This window comes from Geotrypetes seraphini, chromosome 1 (assembly GCF_902459505.1).
Source record: "Geotrypetes seraphini chromosome 1, aGeoSer1.1, whole genome shotgun sequence".
In the NCBI taxonomy this organism is placed as follows: Eukaryota; Metazoa; Chordata; class Amphibia; order Gymnophiona; family Dermophiidae; genus Geotrypetes; species Geotrypetes seraphini.
The window spans coordinates 152,879,156-152,903,703 of NC_047084.1; the positions used below are offsets into that span (position 1 = coordinate 152,879,156).

Consider the following 24,548-nt stretch of genomic DNA (forward strand, 5'->3'; position numbering starts at 1 on the left):
CATCTTAGGCCTTTGATAATGTGGCCTGTTATGTTAGGGGATTTCAGGGGGTTCTGTCTTCACCTCTAGTTTCATAGAGGGCTTAAAATCTTCACCTGTACAGGACTCTCACTCTCTCCCCTCCCTTATCATTCCCCTCTTCGAAGCCTAAGAAGTGTTCGAAACTCCAAGGTCAGGGTGTTGGTGAAAGTCATGCTGATGTTGATCACGGAGTACAGGCATAGGGCCCAAATATTCAAAAATTGAGCTTGATAAAGTATTAAAAGGACAAGTGACTAACCCAATCCAAGTTAAACTATAGGAACAATCGTTACAGTATGGCTCAGTAATCATAAGAAATCAAATAATTATTACAATTAAGTAATCCCACAAAACCAAAAACATATATTATCCCAGGACAAGCAGGCAGCATATTCCCACACATGTGACGTCACCGACGGAGCCCCGCAGCGGACAGCGTCGAAAGCAAACTTGCTTGAAGATCTCGAGCTTTCGAGTGCTGCATCGCACATACGCGCGTGCCTTCCCGCCCGAACTAGGGGGCGCATCTCCTGTGAGGATCCTCAGTTCAACGTTTTCCGCGGAGCTGAGAAGACTTGTCAACTCTGTCTCCGTAGTGTTGTGCCTTCTCTTCACCGCGGCTGAGCAGTTTTTTTCTTTTCGGTCGAGCCGTCTATATTAAGGGTCAGCAGAACTGCCTTGCAGACAAATTGAGTCGTCTGCTTCAGCCTCACGAATGGACGCTCAATTCCCCCACACTTCATCAAGTTTTTGCTCGGTGGGGAACTCCTCGGGTAGACTTCTTTGCGTCGCCCAGCAACTTCAAACTACCTCTGTTTTGTTCCTGCATTTTCTTGCCTCATCGACTCGAGGCGGATGCTTTTCTTCTGGACTGGGGGAGTCAGTTTCTTTATGCCTTCCCTCCTTTCCCTCTTATTCTCAAAACGCTTGTCAAGCTGAAGTCGGATCATGCCACAATGATTCTCATAGCGCCTCGGTGGCCCCGACAACCTTGGTTCTCCCTTCTTCTTCAACTCAGCATCAGGGAACCTCTTCTTCTGCCGGTTTTTCCTTCTCTGCTCACTCAGAGTCAGGGGTCCTTACTTCATCCCAATCTGCAGTCTCTCCACTTGACGGCTTGGTTTCTTTCTACTTAACAGACTCTTCTCAATTCTCTCAGTCTGTTCAAGATGTCTTTTTGGCTTCCAGGAAGCCGTCCACTCATCAATGTTATGGCCAGAAGTGTACTAGATTCTCGACTTGGTGTTCCAGTCGTTGTCTTCAACCGATGTCTTCCTGTTTAGCGTCAGTTCTGGACTATTTGCTTCATTTATCACAATCAGGCCTCCAATCCACATCTATTAGAGTTCATCTTAAAGCAATTGCTGCTTTTCATCAACCTCTGGATGGGAAACCTCTCTCTGCTCATCCCCTGGTTGCTCGCTTTATGAAGGGTCTTTTTAATCTCCACCCTCCGGTCAAACCGCCTCCTGTTGTATGGGATCTTAATGTTGTTCTGGCTCAACTGATGAAACCTCCTTTTGAACCTATTGACTTGGCTCATTTTAAATATCTTACTTGGAAAGCTGTATTCTTGATTGCCCTCACTTCTGCTCGTAGAGTCAGTGAGTTACAAGCTTTGGTTTTGGACCCGCCTTTCATGGTTTTTCACCATGACAAGGTGGTTCTTTGTACACATCCAAAATTCTTACCTAAAGTAGTGTCAGATTTTCATATCAATCAATCTATTGTTCTACCGGTCTTTTTTCCTAATCCGCATTCTCACCCTGGTGAGGCGTCACTGCATACTTTGAACTGTAAACGTGCTTTGGCGTTTTACATTCAACGTACTCAACCTCACAGGACTTCTCCTCAACTTTTCATATCTTTTGATCCAAATAGATTGGGACGTCCTGTCTCGAAGCGTACCATCTCCAACTGGATGGCTGCTTGCATTTCTTTCTGCTATGCTCAGGCTGGTCTTTCTCTGCAGGGTCGAGTGACGGGCCATAAAGTTAGAGCTATGGCGGCATCTGTTGCTTTCCTCAGATCAACACCTATTGAGGAAATTTGCAAGGCTGCCACTTGGTCCTCGGTTCATACTTTCACTTCTCATTACTGTCTGGATACTTTATCCAGGAGGGATGGCCATTTTGGCCAATCTGTTTTGCAAAATCTTTTTTCGTAAATTGCCAACTCCCTCCATCCCTTTTTACTTAGCTTGGAGGTCACCCATGTGTGGGAATATGCTGCCTGCTTGTCCTGGGATAAAGCACAGTTACTTACCGTAACAGTTGTTATCCAGGGACAGCAAGCAGATATTCCCACAACCCTCCCACCTCCCCTGGTTGGCTTCTTGGCTTGGTATCTGAACTGAGGATCCTCACAGGAGATGCGCCCCCTAGTTCGGGTGGGAAGGCACACGCATGCGCAATGCAGCACTCGAAAGCTCGAGATCTTCAAGCAAGTTTGCTTTCGAGGCTGTCCGCTGCGGTGCTCCGTCGGTGACGTCACCCATGTGTGGGAATATCTGCCTGCTGTCCCTGGATAACAACTGTTACGGTAAGTAACTGTGCTTTATAGGTGGACAATGTATTTGATTAAGCATTTGAAGATACCTTGCTTTTATGGCTTCATCCTGTCATGAGTGTACTATATCAAAAGGGATAAAAGGATAAATTGACAAGTTAGATTATTTCCATGCCCTTCCAAAATAGCTGGGATCAGTGCAGACTCAGTTGGGTCCAAACTTTGTCAGGTTATGCTCATAGGCCAGGGTAGAAGTCCAGGTAACCATATCAAATCTTGCTATCATGGTCTTAGGATCAGAAGAGGTGATTGGGTTAAAGTCGTCAGTTAGTATTACAGCTGCTTCTTCACTGCACTTCACCTCGGCTTTAGCAGCAAGAAAGGAGATGGAAAGAACCCAATTGAAATGGAAAATAATTAGGGCGCAATTACGGGAATCAAAACAGGATGAAAATGCATAAAAGTCACAATCAAGCAAAGCACATGAATCTTGCAATAGGCCTGTTGTTAGAAATAATTACAAACACATAGAAATATATATACAGTGGTACCTTGGTTTACGAGCAAGATCCGTTCCAGGAGCATGCTCGTAAACCCAAACACTCGTTTATCAAAGCAGAGTTCCCCATAGGATATAATGGAGACACGGACAATTCGTTGCTACTGCTGCCAGCGACCGACATAAACATAACAGAACTGGGGCACTGGAGCTCTTTCCACAGCCAACCAACCTCACTGGGGCCTTGCATCTTTAACTTCTTTTTCGTTCAGTGCTTACATTCATGCCGGCTTTCTCCTCCTTCATGCCGCAGTGCTCGTTTCAAGCTGCAGGCAACAGTTCCCCCCACGGCTGACCCGGAAGCCCTCACTGTGCCGCGGTGCCTACCTTTGTGCCGCAGTGCTCGTTCCAAGCTGCGGGCAACAGTTCCCATGTTCCCCCCACGGCCGACCCGAAAGCCCTCCCTGTGCTGCAGTGCCTACCTTCATGCCGGCTTTCTCCTTCTTGCCGCAGTGCTCGTTCAAAGCGGCGGGCAGCAGTTCCCACGTGCCCCCCCCCCCCCGCGGCCGACCCAGAAGCCCTCCCTCTGATATCGCAGCGTCAGAGGGAACATCTCAGGGCCAGCCGCAGGAGGCATGCAGGAGCTGCCGCCGCGGCCCAGAGCAAACACAGCAAGGAGGAGGGAGCCGGCAAGAAGGCAATCATCCAGGGGCGGCAGACGGAAAAAATGCATTGCCCTCGAGCGGGCCGCACGGGGCAGCAGGTTGGACACCCTAAAAGGCAAAACTGAAGTGAAAGAGCATCAGAAAGCATGCATTGCAAGGTATGAAGAGGGGGATGCGGGATGTTTTACTTTAGGACATGTTCGTATAGCAAGTTAAGCTCGGTTTACGAGTCACAAATTTTACAAATGTTTTGCTCGTCTTGCAAAACACTTGTAAACCGCGGTTCTCGTAAACCGAGGTTTGACTGTATATACTAATACTGCATAAGTCCATAAAAAGGTTAAAGTGCAAATCAACAAGTCCATGATTGTGGGGAGGCAAAAAAGAAGCTGTAGAAATTCAAGGTCATAAAGGTTGTCTGGTTGTTAGTAGCAACAGTCAAGTCTTTGCTGGTAGTCTCTGGTAACAAGATCCTTCCAAAGGGGCTCATCCATCATCTGGACTTCATACGGATGGAAAATCCTCAGCGATTATATCTCAAATATCTTTAGTAACTAGCATCAGTCCATAGTTGTGCAAATAAGTCACTAATAACAGAATTGCAACTATAATACCAAAAACCTTTCATTCAAAAGATTCACATGTAACAAACAGTGTCATCTGTATGGCAATTGTCTTTATAAAGTGAACCATAATCAACATGGAAGAAATATCTGTAATATATATATATCATTTAGTTTGTTTCCAGCAATGCCTGAGTAATATTACTAACAGGATAGGTACAGCACTAAATATGCAAAAGAAAGCCAAAGTTAAAATTTATCTGTTTCAATCCAAATAAGTTAAGTCCTAATATATTAGCTGAAGTATATCTGACAACCTAAAGGAATTATAGCTACAGGGGCATATGATATAAAATGTCAAAACATAGCAAGGAATCTGACCCAAGTAAATGAATGGCACTGCTATAAATTTAAACATATTAACATATAAGTTATATGGAAACATATTAAAGTGAAAATGATAAAAAAGTAAAATAAAATGTACAGGGAAGTCTAGCAAAGTCATGGGTATAAATTGGCTCATAATATATTTCATTAAGAAAAACAAACAGAACAATACATATTGCTTAAAGCTAGACAAACAATTTTTCTAAAAAGTGAACAGCATATAATGGGTTAACAGTATAGTGTATGTCTCTCTGTTGAAACACAAAACTTCGCTTGGGAAGGGTTTTCCTCTTTTCATCCGCGACATAGAAAATAGAAAGCAAAAAGGTACTTTCACTTCAATATATCAATTAATATTACTATTTGGGATAGAAGTGGATCATGAGAACCCCATGGAATATGTTCCAGTTATTATAGAAGAACTAGAAAACTCCCAAACCCCAAGATAAAAACTGTGATCAGGGGTAGAGACCGCCCATAAGGAGAAAGAAGGAACTAAAGTGTTCCGCTATAAATAACCTAAGAAAAAGTAACTCAAAGATGTGTAGAGAGCCCTCAGTCACACAGCCACCTCCAACAGGAGGCAAAGGCTGTCACTGGCTTACACCAAAAGGTGTCAACTGTGAAACATCCTAGGGCTCTCGGTGAAATTTGGTGCAAAATAACACAAACAGTGCTTAAAGTGCTTTTAAATATCCACTCTATGTGAGTAGTCTCTACCCCTGATCCAGGGGGGTTAGAAAAAACAAGTGTCCAATTTCAACCAGCACAAGAATAAGAAGGTACTTAGCTTCTTCAAAAGGGCGAACAGCATATCACCACCGTCCTACGGGACTCCGTTTCGGGGGAGTACTCCCCCTTCCTCAGGAACAGCTGACGCTAGGCAGGAGCCGATCAGTCTTGCGGCTGCTGCTTGAAGGCAATAGAAGAAAATGGCGCTTGACCAGAACAGACGCCTCCGATTTAAACCAGCAGACTAGGAGGCGTGATCCAGGTGAACGATCACGTGGCATTGCACAGGTGAAACACCAGTGCGAATTAATATCACGCTGCCAGACCAGTCCTTAAATTGAATAAAACAAAACGGAAAAGAAAAAGAAAAAAGGAAAATTGAAGTGCTTAGATATCAAAGAACGAACCCGAGACCGGGTCAGAATGTATGATACCACTCGATAAAGTCATTATGTCCTGCAGGGGTAAGAGTTTGGAGCTCATAAATCCAAAATTGTTCCCTTCTTTGTAACCAAGCTACCCTGTCCCCTTGGTAATCCGGGAAAATCTGCTCGATGATAGTCCATTTGAGATCTTGAAACGTATGATTGCGTTGTAAGCAATGAGGCACCATCGGGGAAGTTATGGATTGAGTGTTAATCCGACTGCGGTGCTCTATAAGGCGCGTTCTAATGGTCCTTTGTGTTCGCCCCACATAGCCCATCTGACATGGACAAATAATAATATATATGACCCACTTAGATGTGCATGATGTGTTTGATTTATGAACGTATTGTTTGTGAGTCTCTGGATGTTCCCAGTACGTGCCTTCAATGGTAAGGGCACATATGTCGCAGGATTTGCCGCATTTAGTGTGGTGACCTCCCTGATGGTTTTGTACTTGTACTGAAGAGTATCTCGATCGGACCACACGGTCAGCGATATTTTTAGGACGTGCATAAGCAATGCACGGGAAATCCCGAAACTCTGGGTGCAGCTGTAAAACGTGCCAGTGAGTCCTAATACTCCGGGCTACCTCAGAGGCTTGGTCAGAGAAGGTAAGTACACAAATGGTCTTAGTATCTTCGCCGGCAGGGGCTTGAGAGAGTAACAAAGCTCTATTAGCATACAGGGCCCTATGATAAGCCTGAGAAAGAACTCTGTGTGGATACCCCCGCTCTCTAAAGCGGGCGTATAGTGCTCGGGCTTGCCTGCGAAATTCATCCACATCAGTGCATAGCCTGCGAATGCGCAGGAATTGGCTGATAGGTAAAGATGTCTTCAATTTGGTGGGATGACAGCTCGTAAAGTCCAGATAGTTGTTTACTTCAACGGATTTTCTGTACAAAGTGGTCACCAGTATGTTGTCATTTTTTTGGACCCAAACGTCCAAAAAAGAGATTTTATTATAATCAAAAGACATGGTAAATCTAAGATTGGGGTCCAAGGTGTTCAACCACTCCAAAAAATGGCTTAATAATTCCTGAGGACCCGTCCAGACGCAAAACACGTCATCTATAAATCTGAGCCATGTTTTGATATACCGATGCCAGGGCGCTGGGTACAAAAATTGTTCCTCAAAGGCAGTAACGTATAGGTTCGCGATGCTCGGGGCCGCTACTGTGCCCATGGCGACTCCGTGGGTCTGGAGAAAAAATGTGTTGTCAAATTGAAAATAGTTGTGGTAAAGAACCAATTCAGCCAATTGTATGAGTAGATCTGCTCTGATGCGTTCATGTTGGACCTCCTGCATGAACAGTCTCGATATGAGTTCAAAGGCGGCAGATTGTGGAATATTTGAATATAGAGCTTCCAAATCCAGAGTTACTAGAATATCTGAATCTTTTATATCAGTGAAATCTGTAATCACTGAAAGAAAGTGTGTAGTATCCTTGAGATACGATCTAGCGTCACTGACCAAAGGTTTAAGGAACCAGTCAATGAATTTAGAGAGAGGTTCCAAGACCGTACCTCTCAAGGATACTATTGGTCTGCCAGGAGGGGGAAAAATGTTCTTATGAACTTTGGGAACGATGTAAAAGGTCGGGCGACGAGGAAACGGAAGTTTCAAATATTTGGTCTCCGCTTTGGTCAATTGCCCATCGACAAAGGCCGCATCAATAATGGTGGCTATAGTACTGACTAGAGCATCAGTGGGATCCCCAGTAAGAATAGTATAATACCGGGAGTCCCCGAGCTGTTTATTAATTTCCTGAGTATATTGATGGTTGCTTAAAACTACTATAGACCCTCCCTTGTCGGCCAGTTTGTAGACCCGCTGAGTATCGTTTGCTAATTCCGCCAGAGCCCTAAACTCGGTGGAGGACATGTTGGAGTATCTGCGAGATTTGGTGAACTTAGTGGTTTCAAGAATATTCAAATCCCTTAGAACAAGCTCCCGAAAAGTGTGAAGAGCGGGATCAAGAGGACCAGGGGGTTGCCACTTCGATGGAACTCTGAATATGGAAGGATCCCCCGTGTCTGGTTGGTTGTGAAAAAATAATTTAATTTGGAGTGAACGAATGAAGCGTTCTATATTACAACGGGTGATAAAAGGGTCGTGACGAGAGGAAGGGACAAACGAGAGCCCTCTATTGAGAACCCGCAGTTGATCAGAAGTAAGGGGAATACCCGATAAGTTATTTACTATGGATTGCCCTGCGCCGATGACCTGGTCAATGGGCGCACCATTGGATCCATGGTGGTGTGATGTCCCCTGTTGTTTCCCCTTTGTCTTCCTCCCCTGCGTCGTCGACCTCCCCGTCCCCCTCGAGGCAGAAAAACCGGAGACCTTGATCTGATACTAGAACCATCCGAGCCACTGCTGGAAGCTGTATCTATGTCCGTGTATGTATGTGTGGTTGTGGTTGGTGATTTTGATCCTGTTTCTTTAAAAGCTAGCCAAGAGTAAATGTTGCCCTTGGCATAATCATCAGAGTCCCGATGAAATTTCTTTATTTTGGATGCACGGGTTTTAGTTCTGAATAGATCTAAAGATTGTTGAGTGGTCGGTAAAGACTCTTGAAAAGACTGGAATGCCTCGGGCTCCTTACGTAAATCCTCAATGATCTGATCTGCCTGAGTAGAGACTTCTTGAGAAACTTCTTTGATAGTATCAACAATGAGCATCATTAAGTCCAGAGAGCATTTGTTCAAAATGGATGCCCATTTACACAAAAAAGGTTCTCTATCGGTAAATAACCCCGGGATTTTTTGAATACGCAAACCCCTGGGGATGAATTGATGTTTCAAATATTCAACCATAGACATGCTGTGTAACTCCAGGCGAATGAGGCTACGTTGTAAATTAATCCAAGTTTGTTTGCTCTGGGACATGCCCAGAGATGAAATGGTCTGGTCATGATCTAATAAAGAGCTTAATTTGGAATAAGAGGATAATTGGTCTGCAGTGTAGCACAGAGTGCGTTGCCATTCTGGTAAATCCATGGGTACGTAATTCAACAGAAACTGAAAAAACCCGAAAAAAATGGGAGCTACAATAATCAAAGAACTAGAAAACTCCCAAACCCCAAGATAAAAACTGTGATCAGGGGTAGAGACCGCCCATAAGGAGAAAGAAGGAACTAAAGTGTTCCGCTATAAATAACCTAAGAAAAAGTAACTCAAAGATGTGTAGAGAGCCCTCAGTCACACAGCCACCTCCAACAGGAGGCAAAGGTTGTCACTGGCTTACACCAAAAGGTGTCAACTGTGAAACATCCTAGGGCTCTCGGTGAAATTTGGTGCAAAATAACACAAACAGTGCTTAAAGTGCTTTTAAATATCCACTCTATGTGAGTAGTCTCTACCCCTGATCCAGGGGGGTTAGAAAAAACAAGTGTCCAATTTCAACCAGCACAAGAATAAGAAGGTACTTAGCTTCTTCAAAAGGGCGAACAGCATATCACCACCGTCCTACGGGACTCCGTTTCGGGGGAGTACTCCCCCTTCCTCAGGAACAGCTGACGCTAGGCAGGAGCCGATCAGTCTTGCGGCTGCTGCTTGAAGGCAATAGAAGAAAATGGCGCTTGACCAGAACAGACGCCTCCGATTTAAACCAGCAGACTAGGAGGCTTGATCCAGGTGAACGATCACGTGGCATTGCACAGGTGAAACACCAGTGCGAATTAATATCACGCTGCCAGACCAGTCCTTAAATTGAATAAAACAAAACGGAAAAGAAAAAGAAAAAAGGAAAATTGAAGTGCTTAGATATCAAAGAACGAACCCGAGACCGGGTCAGAATGTATGATACCACTCGATAAAGTCATTATGTCCTGCAGGGGTAAGAGTTTGGAGCTCATAAATCCAAAATTGTTCCCTTCTTTGTAACCAAGCTACCCTGTCCCCTTGGTAATCCGGGAAAATCTGCTCGATGATAGTCCATTTGAGATCTTGAAACGTATGATTGCGTTGTAAGCAATGAGGCACCATCGGGGAAGTTATGGATTGAGTGTTAATCCGACTGCGGTGCTCTATAAGGCGCGTTCTAATGGTCCTTTGTGTTCGCCCCACATAGCCCATCTGACATGGACAAATAATAATATATATGACCCACTTAGATGTGCATGATGTGTTTGATTTATGAACGTATTGTTTGTGAGTCTCTGGATGTTCCCAGTACGTGCCTTCAATGGTAAGGGCACATATGTCGCAGGATTTGCCGCATTTAGTGTGGTGACCTCCCTGATGGTTTTGTACTTGTACTGAAGAGTATCTCGATCGGACCACACGGTCAGCGATATTTTTAGGACGTGCATAAGCAATGCACGGGAAATCCCGAAACTCTGGGTGCAGCTGTAAAACGTGCCAGTGAGTCCTAATACTCCGGGCTACCTCAGAGGCTTGGTCAGAGAAGGTAAGTACCCCTGGATCAGGGGTAGAGACTACTCACATAGAGTGGATATTTAAAAGCACTTTAAGCACTGTTTGTGTTATTTTGCACCAAATTTCACCGAGAGCCCTAGGATGTTTCACAGTTGACACCTTTTGGTGTAAGCCAGTGACAGCCTTTGCCTCCTGTTGGAGGTGGCTGTGTGACTGAGGGCTCTCTACACATCTTTGAGTTACTTTTTCTTAGGTTATTTATAGCGGAACACTTTAGTTCCTTCTTTCTCCTTATGGGCGGTCTCTACCCCTGATCACAGTTTTTATCTTGGGGTTTGGGAGTTTTCTAGTTCTTTGATTATTGTAGCTCCCATTTTTTTCGGGTTTTTTCAGTTCCAGTTATTATAGAGACATGATAATGAAAAAAAGAAAATAGCTGCTGACAATTTCAAGTTAAAGAAATATATCACTGCATCTCCCAGCGTCCCTAAACACAAATGCACATCAACCAGGAAGTAGCTATGTGCGTTTATGTAACGGGAAAAAAAGAGGAAACTCGTTTCTTAAACTTTGATCACAGACAAAGAAAAAGGTTTGAGATGGTTGTGGTGAGTAGGGAAAAAATATTTTTTTTCTTCTTTATATTGGTAATTATAGTAGAGAGCTGAACGGGGACGAAGGGAATCCCGTGGGTTCCCCCTTCGGGTCACGGGGCTCCCGTGGGGACGCCTCTAGGGTCGCGGGGATCCCATGGGGACGCCCCTCGTGTTCTTGGGGATCCCGCGGGGTTCAGTGCCGTGAGGCTCATCTGATTTTTCCTACCTGCCCTGCTGCGAGGCTCGTCTTCCATTTCCTGCCTGCCCTGCTGTAGCACACATAGCTAATTGGAAGTCTTCCCCGATGTCAGCGCTGACGTCGGAGGGAGGGCTGTGTGCGGCAGGGCAGGTAGGGAAAAAGCAGTGGCGTACCAAAGGGGGGGGGGCGGTCCGCCCTGGGTGCAGCCATGGGGGGAGGGAGTGTGCACAACCGGTCAGGTCCCCTTACCTTTGTGGCGCTTCCCCCGATCGACCGACAACAGGCTCGGCCGACAAACCTCCAGCTGCTCTAAGAAGGTAATTTAGATTTGCGTCTACAGAGCAGGGAGGTTTGTCGGACCTGGCCTGTTGTCGGTCGATCGGGGGAAACGCCACAAAGGTAAGGGGACCTGACCGGTTGTGCACACTCCCTCCCCCCATGGCTGCACCCAGGGCGGACCGCCCCCCCCTTTGGTACGAAACTGCTTTTCCCCTACCTGCCCTGCCGCACACAGCCCTCCCTCCGACGTCAGCGCTGACATCGGGGAAGACTTCCAATTGGCTATGTGTGCTACAGCAGGGCAGACAGGAAATGGAAGACGAGCCTCGCAGCAGGGCAGGTAGGAAAAATCAGATGAGCCTCGCGGCACTGTTCTGTTGTCGGTCGGGTGGGGAAGCGCCACAAAGGTAAGGGGCAGAGATGGAGAAAGGGAGGAAAGGTGGACTGGAGAGGAAAAGATGCTTAAGGTAAAACTGAGGGGGGAGAAGGAAGCTGAAAGCACTGGGAAAGACAAAGGGGTGGAGAAGGACGCTGAAAGGACATGGGGAAGACGGGGGGGGGGAGAAGGACGCTGAAAGGACATGGGGAAGACAGAGGGGGGAGAAGGACGCTGAAAGCACATGAGGAAGACAGAGGAGTGGAGAAGGACGCTGAAAGCACATGGGGAAGACGGGGGGAGGAGGATGCTGAAAGCACATGGGGAAGACGGGAGGGGGAGGAGAATGCTGAAAGCACATGGGGAAGACAGAGGGGGAGAAGGACGCTGAAAACACATGGGGAAGACGGGGGGAGAAGGATGCTGACAGGACATGGGGAAGACAGAGGGGGTAGAAGGACGCTGAAAGCACATGAGGAAGACAGAGGGGTGGAGAAGGATGCTGAAAGCACATGGGGAAGACAGGGGGAGGAGGATGCTGAAAGCACATGGGGAAGACGGGAGGGGGAGGAGGATGCTGAAAGCACATGGGGAAGACAGAGGGGGGAGAAGGACACTGAAAGCACATGTGGAAGACAGAGGGGGGAGAAGGATGCTGACAGGACATGGGGAAGATGGGGGGGAGTAAGACGCTGAAAGGAAATGGGGAAGAAAGAGTGGGGAGAAGACGCTGGCAGGGAAGAAGACAGAGATGCCAGACTATGGGGGGGAGCGGAGGGAACAAGATGGGTGCCAGACCAATTTGGGAGGGGGGAGAAAGGGAGAGGCACAGTAACAGAGCAAATGGAAGATGCAGAAAGAAGAGAGACAGTGGATGGAAGGAATTGAATGAGAACATGAGGAAAGGAGAAACCAGGCAACAAAGGTAGGAAAAAAAAACTTTTTTTTTTTCTTTTTTTTTGCTTCAGGATAAAGTAGTATATTAGTTGTGTTGATAAAAATTTATAAACATTAGAGGCTCTGGTAGAAACCAGTTTACAAAGTATGTATTCTTCCCAATTAATATTTCCAAATTAATAAAGTCTTTTTGCTTATTTTTAAATGGGTTTCTACCAGAGCCTTTAATTCAGTAGCATAATTAACTGAAATAACTATTTCTGAAGTTTATAGGGACGGGCGGGGACGTAGGGGATTCCTCGCGGGGACGTAGGGGATGGAGGGGATTCCTCGCGGGGATGGGTGGGATTTCTGTCCCCGCGCAACTCTCTAAATTATAGTGAGTACTCATAAATGGAAATCCACTCGTATTTCCAAAAACACTGAATTTGACATATGACATAACAAAAATGATAATGACTTGCTGTAACATGAAGGACTATTGCGCTGAAAAAAATGGACAGACATTAATTGCTAGCAAATATTAGAGTACGCCCCTCTTGTTTGGTTTTTTTAAAGAGTACTCATAAAAATCAATAGGTATTCTCTTAAAGTGCACTGTAAAAGTCTGCAGTTTTTCCTAATGCTAGAAAACAAATAATCGTTAGTAATGGGAAAAAGTGAAGTGATGGAAATGCCAATATTAAAATTCCAGACCTATAAAGATAAAAGGGGGTGTTTTTATTTTTACATTGCCAGTTATCATATTCAATGCCTGTCAGTTATTTAGTTAAACGTAATCATGGCATACACTTGACACAAATCTTTTTTATCTACGTACACTATCTTTCTATGAACTTCAATAATATGCTTATCTTCCCTTCATTGCCATTCTTACGTGACACTTTCTATTGACTTCCAGTATTTTTCTTATTTCTTCTCACCGACATTCTCTGTATCCCTTTGTATTCGAAAACAAAACCTGTCTAATTCTTTTTCTCTCTCACAAAGCAATATCATAACACAGCAAACTTGTATGAGCTAAATAATTTTTAATGAAAGCTTATGGTAACATTAAAACGTAGTTAAAATATACTTCCTCATTTATATATATTTATAATTTTTTTTAACAGCATAGCTTAAACGGGGTGGGGGGTGTAGGGGAGGAGGGTTGGAGAGAACACATTGTGGGTTGCTGTATGGATTACTGTAACTTTAATACTGGATAGGCCATAAGAACCAAGGCCGCCAGTAATCATGTTTGCCTTTTCTTCTTATACCTCATGTAGTCACCCAGTGTGGGGCAATCTAGTTATAAGCACATTAGCTAGTTTCTTGTTAATAGCAATTATAGATACCCTTTATGTATTTTTTAGATACCCAATAATTTTTGTATGGATCATTATAAGTAATCTGTAATCGGTTTCTCTGTACTCCACTGTAATTCAATAAAAAATATTTCACTTTGACAGCATTGCTAGTGTTCTGGTGGATTAGGAATGGTATGCTGAACCATAGGGTTATCCATCCATGCCCGCAAGCTATACTGCAAAAGATGTCAAGTTACAGCTTTTGAGCTCCTCCTCCTTCTCCCTGGTCTCTGCTGCCCTCTTCAGTTCTTCCTTTTGCATGCGAGCATGAAGGTGTCATTCTGATCCGGAGCATATCAACACAGCCCTGAGAGTACCTTAGAAACATAGAAACATAGAAATAGACGGCAGATAAGGGCCACGGCCCATCCAGTCTGCCCACCGCAATGACCCTTCCCCACCTAACTCAGTGAATAGATCCCACGTATCTATCCCATTTGGCCTTAAAATCAGGCACGCTGCTGGCCTCAGTGACCTGAAGTGGAAGATTATTCCAGCGGTCAACCACTCTCTCAGTGAAAAAGAATTTCCTGGTGTCACTGTGCAGTTTCCCTCCCCTGATTTTCCACGGGTGCCCCCTTGGTTTCAGATGGAAACCGGTCAGTCTTTGCAGCAGTGCAGCCAGGAGAGTTTCTTGCCGCCTTAGATTAATGGAAGCTTACCTTCACATACCCATCTTCTCAGAATACAGGAAATTTCTCAGATTCCATGTGCTAGAAAATCGCTATCAATTCTCAGTCCTTCTGGCTTACAACAATGCCTTGAATATTCACCAGGGTTATGGTGGTAGTGACCGCTCATCTCTGCAGAGTGGGTGGGCAGGTGCACCCATACTTGGATGACTGATTCATCAGAACACCATCTCAAGCAGAAGGATAAAAAGCGGTAGCGGCAATTGTGGAGACACTTTAGAGTCTGGGTTGGATTATGAACTTTCAAACGAGCTACCTGGTTCTGACCCAGTCCCTGGAATATCTGGGGAGTCTTATTCAACATGAGAGAAGGCCAAGTCTTTCTTCTAGAGGCATGCAAATAGAAGCTTTGTGGTCAGATTTCAGACTTATTGACCAAGCCAGAGATTATGGCTTGACATTACCTTTAAGTCCTTGGGTCAATGGCAGCCATGATAGAAGTGGTGCTCTTGGCAAAGGCGTGTTTGCTCCCCCTCCAGGATACATTGCTGTCTCGCTGGTCACCTCATAGAGAATCCCTGCAAGTTCTGCTCCCCTGGATAGTGGCAGCCAAGCGCAGCATGGGTTGGTGGCTCTCTCCACAGTCTTTGATGAAGGGGATCCTATTTTGGATTAATTCATGGGTCACCATAACAGATATCAGCTTGTTCGGCTGGGGTGGTGGCTCATTACAGTACAAAGCCAATGGACTCCGTCCCAACAAAAGGGATCTATTAACAAACAGTTCATATGGCACTGCTCCAACTGCAATCTTTGAAGGGCAAAACAGTCGGTGCCACTGCGGTGGCTTTTGTCAACAGGCAGGGAGGCACCAGGAGCATTCCGCTCCGACAGGAGGGAAAGGCATTGTTCTTTTAGGCAGAAATACACCTGCAGATCTCTGTGGCACACGTTGCTGGAGTGGACAGTGTTCAAGCGGATTACCTCAGCAGACAAGACATTAGACCCAGGAGAGTGGACATTGTCTCTGCAAGCATTCCAGGCCATTGTGAGAAGATTGGGGTCTTCCGTTTGATCTTATGGCAACTGCAAAGAACAAGAAGAAGGTAGGTCAGTTTTTTGGTCACAGATATGAGCCTGGCAGTGCAGGTCTAGACGCCCTGGTTCAACCATGGTCCGAGACCTTGGCCCATGATAGGCTGGGTGATCTGCCGCATCGCTCATCGCATCTTATTTCCCATTTTTAATGGCATTCTTTTCATTACTCTACTGGATTATTTTGTTAATCGCTTTGATCCTATTTGGCAAATTGAGCGGTATGTAAAGATTTTTAATAAACCATAAACACACGGGATCAGTAGTTCTTTTAGCACCAGATTGGGCCAGGTGCCCACGATATGCATGTGTGACGTAGTCATGTTGACATCTGTGTATGCGCGAAGGCCCTGCAGATGGGCCCTGAGCCACCAGGGGGAGGGCAGGTGCTGGAACAGGAGAGGCATCAAGAAGAAGCCAGCATTTTGCGGCAGACCCGGAATCTCACCACAGCACATTTTGCGATACTGTTCTATAGTATGCTCACTAGCATGAATGGATAACCCTACAGATAGCATTCTATTCCTATCTATTGGAAAAGATATATCTAGGTAGGAGCCTAATCTCTTAAAAACATTTAAAAAAAAAAATCTTTATTAAGGAGGGGGGTATGGAGCAGCATCGGTGGCCTCAAGAGGGGGGGTAAACGGAGCAGTGCCGGTAGCCTCGGGGGGGGGGGGGGAAGAGGTAGAACGGATCAAAGCGAGTTTCCTTTACTTCCTATGGGGAAACTCGCTTTGATATACGAGCAATTTGGTTTATGAGCATACTTCTGGAACAAATTATGCTCGTAAACCAAGGTTCCACTGTATAGTGAGGTAACATAAGATGTCAATGGGTCCCATACCAACATTAAATATATTACCATGCCCCAAATTATCAGTGTTCATCCTTTCAAATCTATAACTGGAGCAAAGATTTGTCCACCAGAAAGGAAAATTTAAACGATCATAGTTCTTCCAGTTTCGGGAAAAATTTTATTTTTAAAGTGACTGCTAAGTTGGGCCTGGAGAAATCGCCTACACGACCCTATGCTCTTGGCATGCAGGACAGCGCGTATTAACTATAACTGTTAATTTTTTACACATTTGGGACCCATATATTCATTGTCTCTCCAGGCCCGGAGTGACATTTTAAACTCTCTTTACACTTTGTAGAATGGTGGAGAGCGAGATGTCCCCCTTCCCCACTTCTTTTTCTCTTTCGTTCCTTTTCTCCTTTCTTTCTTCAATTAGAACTTCAATTATGGTTTTATATTTAGGTTTCTTAGGGGTATGGAGCTGCTTAAGAGGTAGAAGTTTTCATTTTGGAGGACTCTGAGTTAGTTTTCTGCATTAGGTTTGCTATTGTCATTGTTAGTAGGTACAGAGAATATGGAGGGTAGGTATTGAATGCTGGTATGTAAATTATGGGTTTTCTTATGATATATAATTGTAGCTGCTGTTTCTTGTTCGTATTGAAATTTAATAAAAATTGTTTCAACATAAAAATACCGTCGTGGAAGCGCAGACCAGATGTACACATCTCCCTCCGTATGTGCGGTGATAGGGGATTAACATGACCACAAATATTGGCAATACGCGAAAACTTTTTCATATATTATTTGGTAACTAGTCTTTAAGCCCGTTACATTAACGGGTGCTAGAGTAGATGTCTGTCTGTCTTTTTTTTTTTTTTTTTTCTTTGTCTCTCTGTCATTGTACACTGCCTGTCTGTCTGTCATTTTTTCTGTCTGTCTCTCTCTCTATGTCCTTAGTGCCCCTTCCTATGTCCTTAGTGCCCCTAGTGCCTCCTTCCCATGTCCTTAGAACCCTTTCCTACGTCCTTACCTTAGTGCCCCAGTGCCTGCGTGCTGTGTCTTTAATGCCCCAGTGCCAGCGTACTGTGTCCTTAATGCCCCAGTGCCAGCTTACTGTGTCCTTAAAGCCCCAGTGCCAGCGTACTGTGTCAATAATGCCCCAGTGCCAGCGTACTGTGTTCTTAATGCCCCAGTGCCAGCGTACTGTGTCCTTAATGCCCCAGTGCCAGCTTACTGTGTCCTTAAAGCCCCAGTGCCAGCGTACTGTGTCCTTAATGCCCCAGTGCCAGCGTACTGTGTTCTTAAAGCCCCAGTGCCAGCGTACTGTGTTCTTAGTGCCTCAGTGCCAGCGTACTGTGTCCTTAGTGCCCCAGTGCCAGCGTACTGTGTCCTTAGTGCCCCCAGTGCCTCCTTTCTATGTCCTTAGTGCCCCTAGTGCCTCCTTCCCATGTCCTTAGTACCCCTTCCTACGTCCTTACCTTAGTGTCCCAGTGCCAGCGTGCTGTGTCTTTAATGCCCCAGTGCCAGCGTACTGTGTTCTTAATGCCCCAGTGCCAGCATACTGCGTTCTTAATGCCCCCAATGCCTCTGTCCTGCTTAGTGCCCTCAGTGCATCCTATGTCCTTAGTGCCCTCAGTGCCCCTTTCTATGTCCTTAGTGCCCCCAGTGCCTCCTTCCTATGTCCCCATCATTATCTTCCAGACTTTGTCCCACCCCCACCCCTGATGCTAGCCTGCCTCCCATCCCCCTGAGCAGCATGTTTCCATTTAACCTCCCTTACCCCACCCCCGATGCCAGCCTGCCTCCCATCCCCTTGAGCAGCATGTATCCATTTAATTCCCCCCCCCACACACACACCAACACTATCCAGCACACACGAAACCCCCGTTGACCCTCCCAGCTGACCTTCCCACCGCTAGACGGCTGACAAACCTCCCAGCTCCAGCAGCGTCCGAGACATTTGGAGCATTAAGATTAAGCATCAAATTACTGCGTCTCAATGGCCACGAATTTGGTCTTGGAGGATGAGATGCACAATGTCTGCATTTATGAGACAAACATGTTTTTTTGTGTTGCATAGAGCATTCTGGACCCCTGTTTGTTTAAAAAAATTAGATTGCTCTAAGTCTGATAGATGTTGGCATTGTCATCTTGAAGCAGAGACTCTAGATCATTTATTGTTCTATTGTCCATTTATTATGGATTTTTGGAAATCAATTTGGGGCCAAATTAATAGTGTATTAGAAAATCATGTGGCATTATCGTATGATACAGTATTATTTGGTATGTTTATGAAGGTTAAGAGCCAAATATCTTCCAAAAATAATAAACTCTTACTTTATTTTTTTATAATTTTAATTATTTGCGGTTTCTTTTAAAAACCCTCCTGCATTTGGTGAATAACAATCTCGCATTGCTGTAGCTCACCCTTATTCCAACCTTACTTCATCTCTGCTCTCCACATTCAAACCTATCGTTGATGTCGCCCATTAACACTAAACCTATAACTAACCCTGGAGCTTTCCCTTTCCTGCCCCCTCTGATGCAACCACTTTCCCTGTGCCGCGTCCTACCTCACTCTTGACTCAACTTCCTGTTTCTGGCAGGGCAGGACACTGTGGAGAGAAAGCTCCGGGGCCACCGCAAGCAACCCTGTGTAAATTACTGCTGCTGCAGGCAACCTCATAGACAAGTTTGAAGGTAGAACCAGTGGGGTTTGAGAATGAGCGAGATATGCCAGACCTCGGTCGCGGTAGGAGCGTGGAGGGAAAGATACCAAGGGAGGAGGCATGCCGACTGGGGAGAGTGAAAGAGAGAGGAAGATGTCAGACTGAGAAATGGGGGAAGGGAATCCCTGGTCCTTGAGTGTGTATGAACAAGGGTACTCTGTGTGTGAGCGCAGCCAAATGCTTGGTCTCTTTTTGACTGATTCTTGAAAAGAGGCTGGGAATCTGCGATTTTCTCTGTGCACGCTGGGGGGAATCGGTGCTTGGAAAAACACAGCAAAATTTTTCTCTACAACCATGGATGACATAATTTGGGTGGGGAGAGCCAGAAATCAAAAAACCCGTGAATAATTAAGAAAAGTGGAAAGAAGAGGAAATGAGAGCTGGCATGGCTAAAAGGTGAAGTGAAAGAGGCTATTAGAGCCAAAAATAAATCCTTTAAAGAATGGGAAAAGGATCTGAATGAAGAACATAAGATACAAAGCATCTCAATCTGAATGAAGAACACAAGATGCAAAGCACTGATAAAGAAAGCTAAACGAGAATATGAAGAACAACTTGCCAAAGAGGCAAAAACTCATAATAACAATTTTTTTTAGATGTACATCAAAAGCAGAAAATCTGTGAGGGAATCCATGGGACCTTTGGATGATCAAGAAGTAAAAGGTGTGTTCTTGGAGGATAAAGCCATAGCAGAGAGATTGAATGGGTTCAAGTAGATTGATTTTTTTACTCCGTCAGAAATTACGAAGACTAGAGAATCCTCAATGAAGTTACAGGGAAATACTTTTAAAACCAATAGGAGGAGATTTTTTTTGCACTCGGAGAATAGTTAAGCTGTGGAACGCATTGCCAGAGATTGTGGTAAGAGCAGATAGCGTAGCTGGTTTTAAGAAAGGTTTGGACAAGTTCCTGGAGGAAAAGTCCATAGTCTCTTGTTGAGAAAGACATGGGGGAAGCCACTGCTTGCCCTGTATTGGTATCATGGAATGTTGCTAATCCTTGGGTTTTGGCCAGGTACTAGTGACCTGGATTGGCCACCGTGAGAACGTTCTATTGGCCTTGATGGATCCAATAAAGCTATTCTTAATTCTTTGCTTCAGTCTTTACAAAAGAAGACATAAGAAATCTACCTGAACTGGGAATGGTTTTCAAGGATGATGAGACGGAGAAATGGAAAAATATCTCATTGAATCTGGAAGACGTACTAAGCCAAATTGACACATTAGAGTGATAAAACACCTGGACCGGATGGCATACATCCCAGGGTACTGAAAGAACTCAAACATTAAATTGCTGTTCTACTTTTAGTGATCTGTAACCTATCATTAAAATTATCTGTAGTACCTGAAGATTGGAGGGTGGCCAATGTTACGCCGATTTTTAAAAAGGGTTTCAGGGGAGATTCAGGAAATTACGTCAGTGCCAGGCAAAATAGTGGAAACAGTTATGATCAATAAAATTGTGGAACATGTAGACAAACATGATTTAATGAGACAGTCAACATGGGTTCAGTTAAGGGAGGTCTTGGCTCACCAGTTTGCTTGAATTCCTTGAAGGTGTGAATAAACGTGGATAATGGTGAGCCGGTTGATGTAGTGTATCTTGATTTCAACAAGAAGTTTAACAAAGTTCCTTATGAGAGGCTCCTGAGAAAATTTAAAGAGTCATGGAATAGGAGGCAATTTTTGGTTGTGGATTAAGAACTGGTTGGTTATCTGACAGAAAACAGAGGTTAGGGTTGAATGGCCATTTTTCTCAGTGGAGGAGGGTAAATAGTGGTGTGCCACTGGGATCTGTGCTGGGACCGATGCTATTTTAACTTATTTATAAATGATCTAGAAATTGGAACTATGAGCAAGGTGTTTAAATTTGTAGATGGCACTAAACTGTTCAAAGTTGTTAAAATGCATTTGGACTGAGAAGCTGCAGGGAAACCTTAGGATATTGGACGACTGGGCTTCCAAATGGCAGATGAAATTTCATGTGGACAAATGCAAAGTGATTCACATTGGGAAGAATAATCCAAATCATAGTTATCAGATGCTAGGGACCACCTTGGGGGTCAGCGCTCAAGAAAAGGATGTGGGCGTCATAGATGATATGCTGAACCCTTCTGTCCAGTGTGCCGCAGTGGCCAAGAAGGCAAACAGGATGCTAATAATCATTAGAAAAGGGATGGTTAGTAAGACTAATGCCTCTGTATCGCTCAGTGGTGCAACCTCACCTTGAATATTGAAGCACTAGAAAAAGTTAAAAGAAGAGTGACCAAGATGATAAAGGGGATGGAACTCCTTTCATATGTGGAAAGACTAGAGCGATTAGGGCTCTTCAGCTTGGAAAAGAGACGGCTGAGGGGGAGATATAATTGAAGTCTATGAAATCCTAAGTGGTGTAGAATAGAGGTCTGCACGGGAACAGGGATCGCGGGAATCTGCGGGTCCCACGGGAATCCCCCCTAACCTACGGGACTCCCACGGAGACCCCCCTCTGGCCCACGGGTTCCCCCCTCTAGCCAACGGGATTCCCACGGGGATGGAAGGCTTTGGAAGCAGGGTTCATCCATATAATATAATGGACACGTCAACCTTAGTAAAAGAGGGGGTTTATAAGTTAATTATCTGAACAGAAAATAAAAAGGGTTCCATCAAAGAGATTCCACAAGGAAAACAGCAAAAGAAACTGTGGAATTGATGATACTGTCAGAAGTAATTGCTGCTTTATGGGGGATGGACGGGGATGGAGGTAATTCTTTGCTGGGATGGGTGGGGACGGAGAAGATCCTGACGGGGACGGGTGGGGACGGAGAGGATCCTGGCGGAGACGGGTGGGGACGGAGAGGATCCTGACGGGGACGGGTGGGGATGGAGAGGATCTTTGCGGGGACGGGTGGGGATGGAGAGGATCTTTGCGGGGACGGGTGGGGATGGAGAGGATCCGGGTGGGGACGGAGAAGATCCTGACGGGGACGGGTGGGATTTCTGTCCACGCGCAACTCTCTAGTGTAGAACGGATACAAGTGGATTGATTTTTTTTAATTTTTTTTTTAACTGCATCAAGATGTACAAAGACTAGGGGACACTCGATGAAGTTAGAGTAATAGGAGGAAATATTTTTTCACTCAAAAGAATAGTTAACCTCTGGAATGCGTTGCCAGATGTTATGGTAAGAGCAGTTGCCCCCTCTTTTACTAAGGTAGGCTAACTGATTAGCACGCGCTAAACGCCAACACGTCCATAGATTAACATGCGAACGTTAGCATTTAGAGCACGCTAATTCAATTACCGCTTGCTAATCAGCGCACCTTAGTAAAAGAGGGCCTTAATGTAGCTGGTTTTAACAAAGGTTTGGACAAGTTCCTGGAGGAAAAGTCCATAGTCTGCTGTTGAGATAGACATAGGTTGGTAGCATGGAATGTTGCTACTATTTGGATTTTTGCCATGTACTTGTGACTTGGATTGGCCTCCGAAGATGGGATATTGGACTAGATGGACCATTGGACTGACCCAGTAAGGTTATTGTTATGTTCTTATAGTCTTAAAAGTGTGTGTCTTTTGTGTAAGATGGGGTGAAAGAGGAGAAAAGGGTGGACTGGAGATGTGTGCAATGTAAGGAAACAGTGGGACTGGACAAGAAGCTTTCCAAAGAGCCAAAGGGATAAAGATCAGCTGATGTTTATTGATATAGTAATGATATGGTAATTTTATGCTCACTTCATGCTTGTTTTGATCGTTCTGTATGTAAACCATAATTAATAGATATGCTGATTTCAGCTGGTATACAACAGGTTTTACAGAAATGTGTTAATTCTAACACAACCCAAAATCATAAAATATTTTGTTCTTTGCCTGATCCGTTTGCTTTCTTTCCTGGTGGCTGCTAATGCAGATTGAATCCTGATATTTGTAAGCTTCCTAGAGGTGACTTGCATGGATGTACTGACACTTTTGAATGCGACATGTTCTGTAAATGTAGGCTGCCCCATTCAGTCTTATTGTTGTCATCCAGGCCACATTGCATGAGTGATGATCTTTTCCTCTCTTGGCAGGTGTTCACCTGTACTACGTTGGAGGGGAAGTGTACGCTGAGTGCCTCAGTGATAGCAGCATATTTGTGCAGAGCCGAAACTGCAATTACCACCACGGCTTCCACCCCACAACGGTCTGTAAGATCCCCAGTGGCTGCAGCCTGAAGATCTTTAACAACCAGGAGTTTGCTCAGCTCTTGGCTCAGTCCGTGAATCATGGCTTTGAGACGGTCTACGAGCTTACCAAGATGTGCACCATTCGGATGAGCTTTGTAAAGGTAAGAAGAGGGTTTTTTTTTGCTTCATCACTCCTGTTATGCTTTTCTGTCCTGTACCTCTCCTCCCTCTGACGTCCTTCTCCATTAAGCATTTACAATTGGGGGAATTTGTGACTGGATCGGTGACTTCTGGAATGTGGTGGTTTTGTAAATGTGGATATGTCTTAGAGCAGCGGTCTCAAACTTGCGGCCTCCCCGGGTGCTATTTTGCGGCCTGCGGTCTTGTACCCAATCTCGCACTCTGGGCAAGAAGAGAGGCGCTGGCGTCAGCTGACTTGCAACTTCCTGCTGCCGCTGCATATGCCGGGACTCCTACCTTACGTGAAGGCAGGAGTCCCGGAATACGCGACGGCAGCAGGAAGTTGCAAGTCAGCTGATGCCGGCGCGATCTTGCACACTGGGCAGGAAGAGAGGCATCAGTGTCGGCTGACTTGCGACATCCTTCAGCTGTCGCATTTATAAATCTTTCCTTTAAAGTTAAAAAAAAAGATTTATAAACTGTAAACCTCATGCAAAATTGTCATTTCTTTAATAAGACATTAACTATTTTTTCTGCAGCCCTCCCAAGTACCTACAAATCCAAAATGTGGCCCTGCAAAGGGTTTGAGTTTGAGACCGCTTAGACAGTCTTAGAGCTAATTGACGTCTATAAAATGCTGAGTGAAATAGAACAGGTGGATATATAATTCTCCCATTTGCATGCCCCCCTAGTCCTTGGATTTTGGAAAGAGTGCCTCCTTCCTATGTCCTTAGTGCCCCTAGTGCCTCCTTCCCATGTACTTAGTACCCCTTCATACGTCCTTACCTTAGTGCCCCAGTGTCTGCCTACTGGGTCCTTAGTGCCCCAGTGCCAGCATACTGTGTCCTTAATGCCCCCAGTGCCTCCTTCCAATGTCCTTAGTGCCTCCTTCCCGTGTCCTTAGTGCCCTCAGTGCCTCTGTCCTGCTTAGTGCCCTCAGTGCATCCTATGTCCTTAGTGCCCTCAGTGCCCCTTTCTATGTCCTTAGTGCCCCCAGTGCCTCCTTCCTATGTCCCCATCATTATCTTCCAGACTTTGTCCCACCCCCACCCCCGATGCCTGCCTCCCATCCCCCTGAGCAGCATGTTTCCATTT

The 24,548-nt window shown here is 45.2% G+C and overlaps 1 protein-coding gene across 10 annotated transcripts in view; it reads left to right on the forward strand.

Annotated features, from left to right (window-relative positions):
• SMAD1 (SMAD family member 1) overlaps positions 1 to 24,548 on the forward strand; it is a 164,069-nt gene that overhangs the window by 136,247 nt on the left and 3,274 nt on the right. For all 10 annotated transcript variants that reach the window (XM_033940029.1, XM_033940025.1, XM_033940030.1 and 7 more), the window contains one exon: positions 23,178 to 23,434. In XM_033940029.1, coding sequence (XP_033795920.1) covers positions 23,178 to 23,434 — 257 coding nt within the window. The remainder of the gene's footprint in view (positions 1 to 23,177; positions 23,435 to 24,548) is intronic.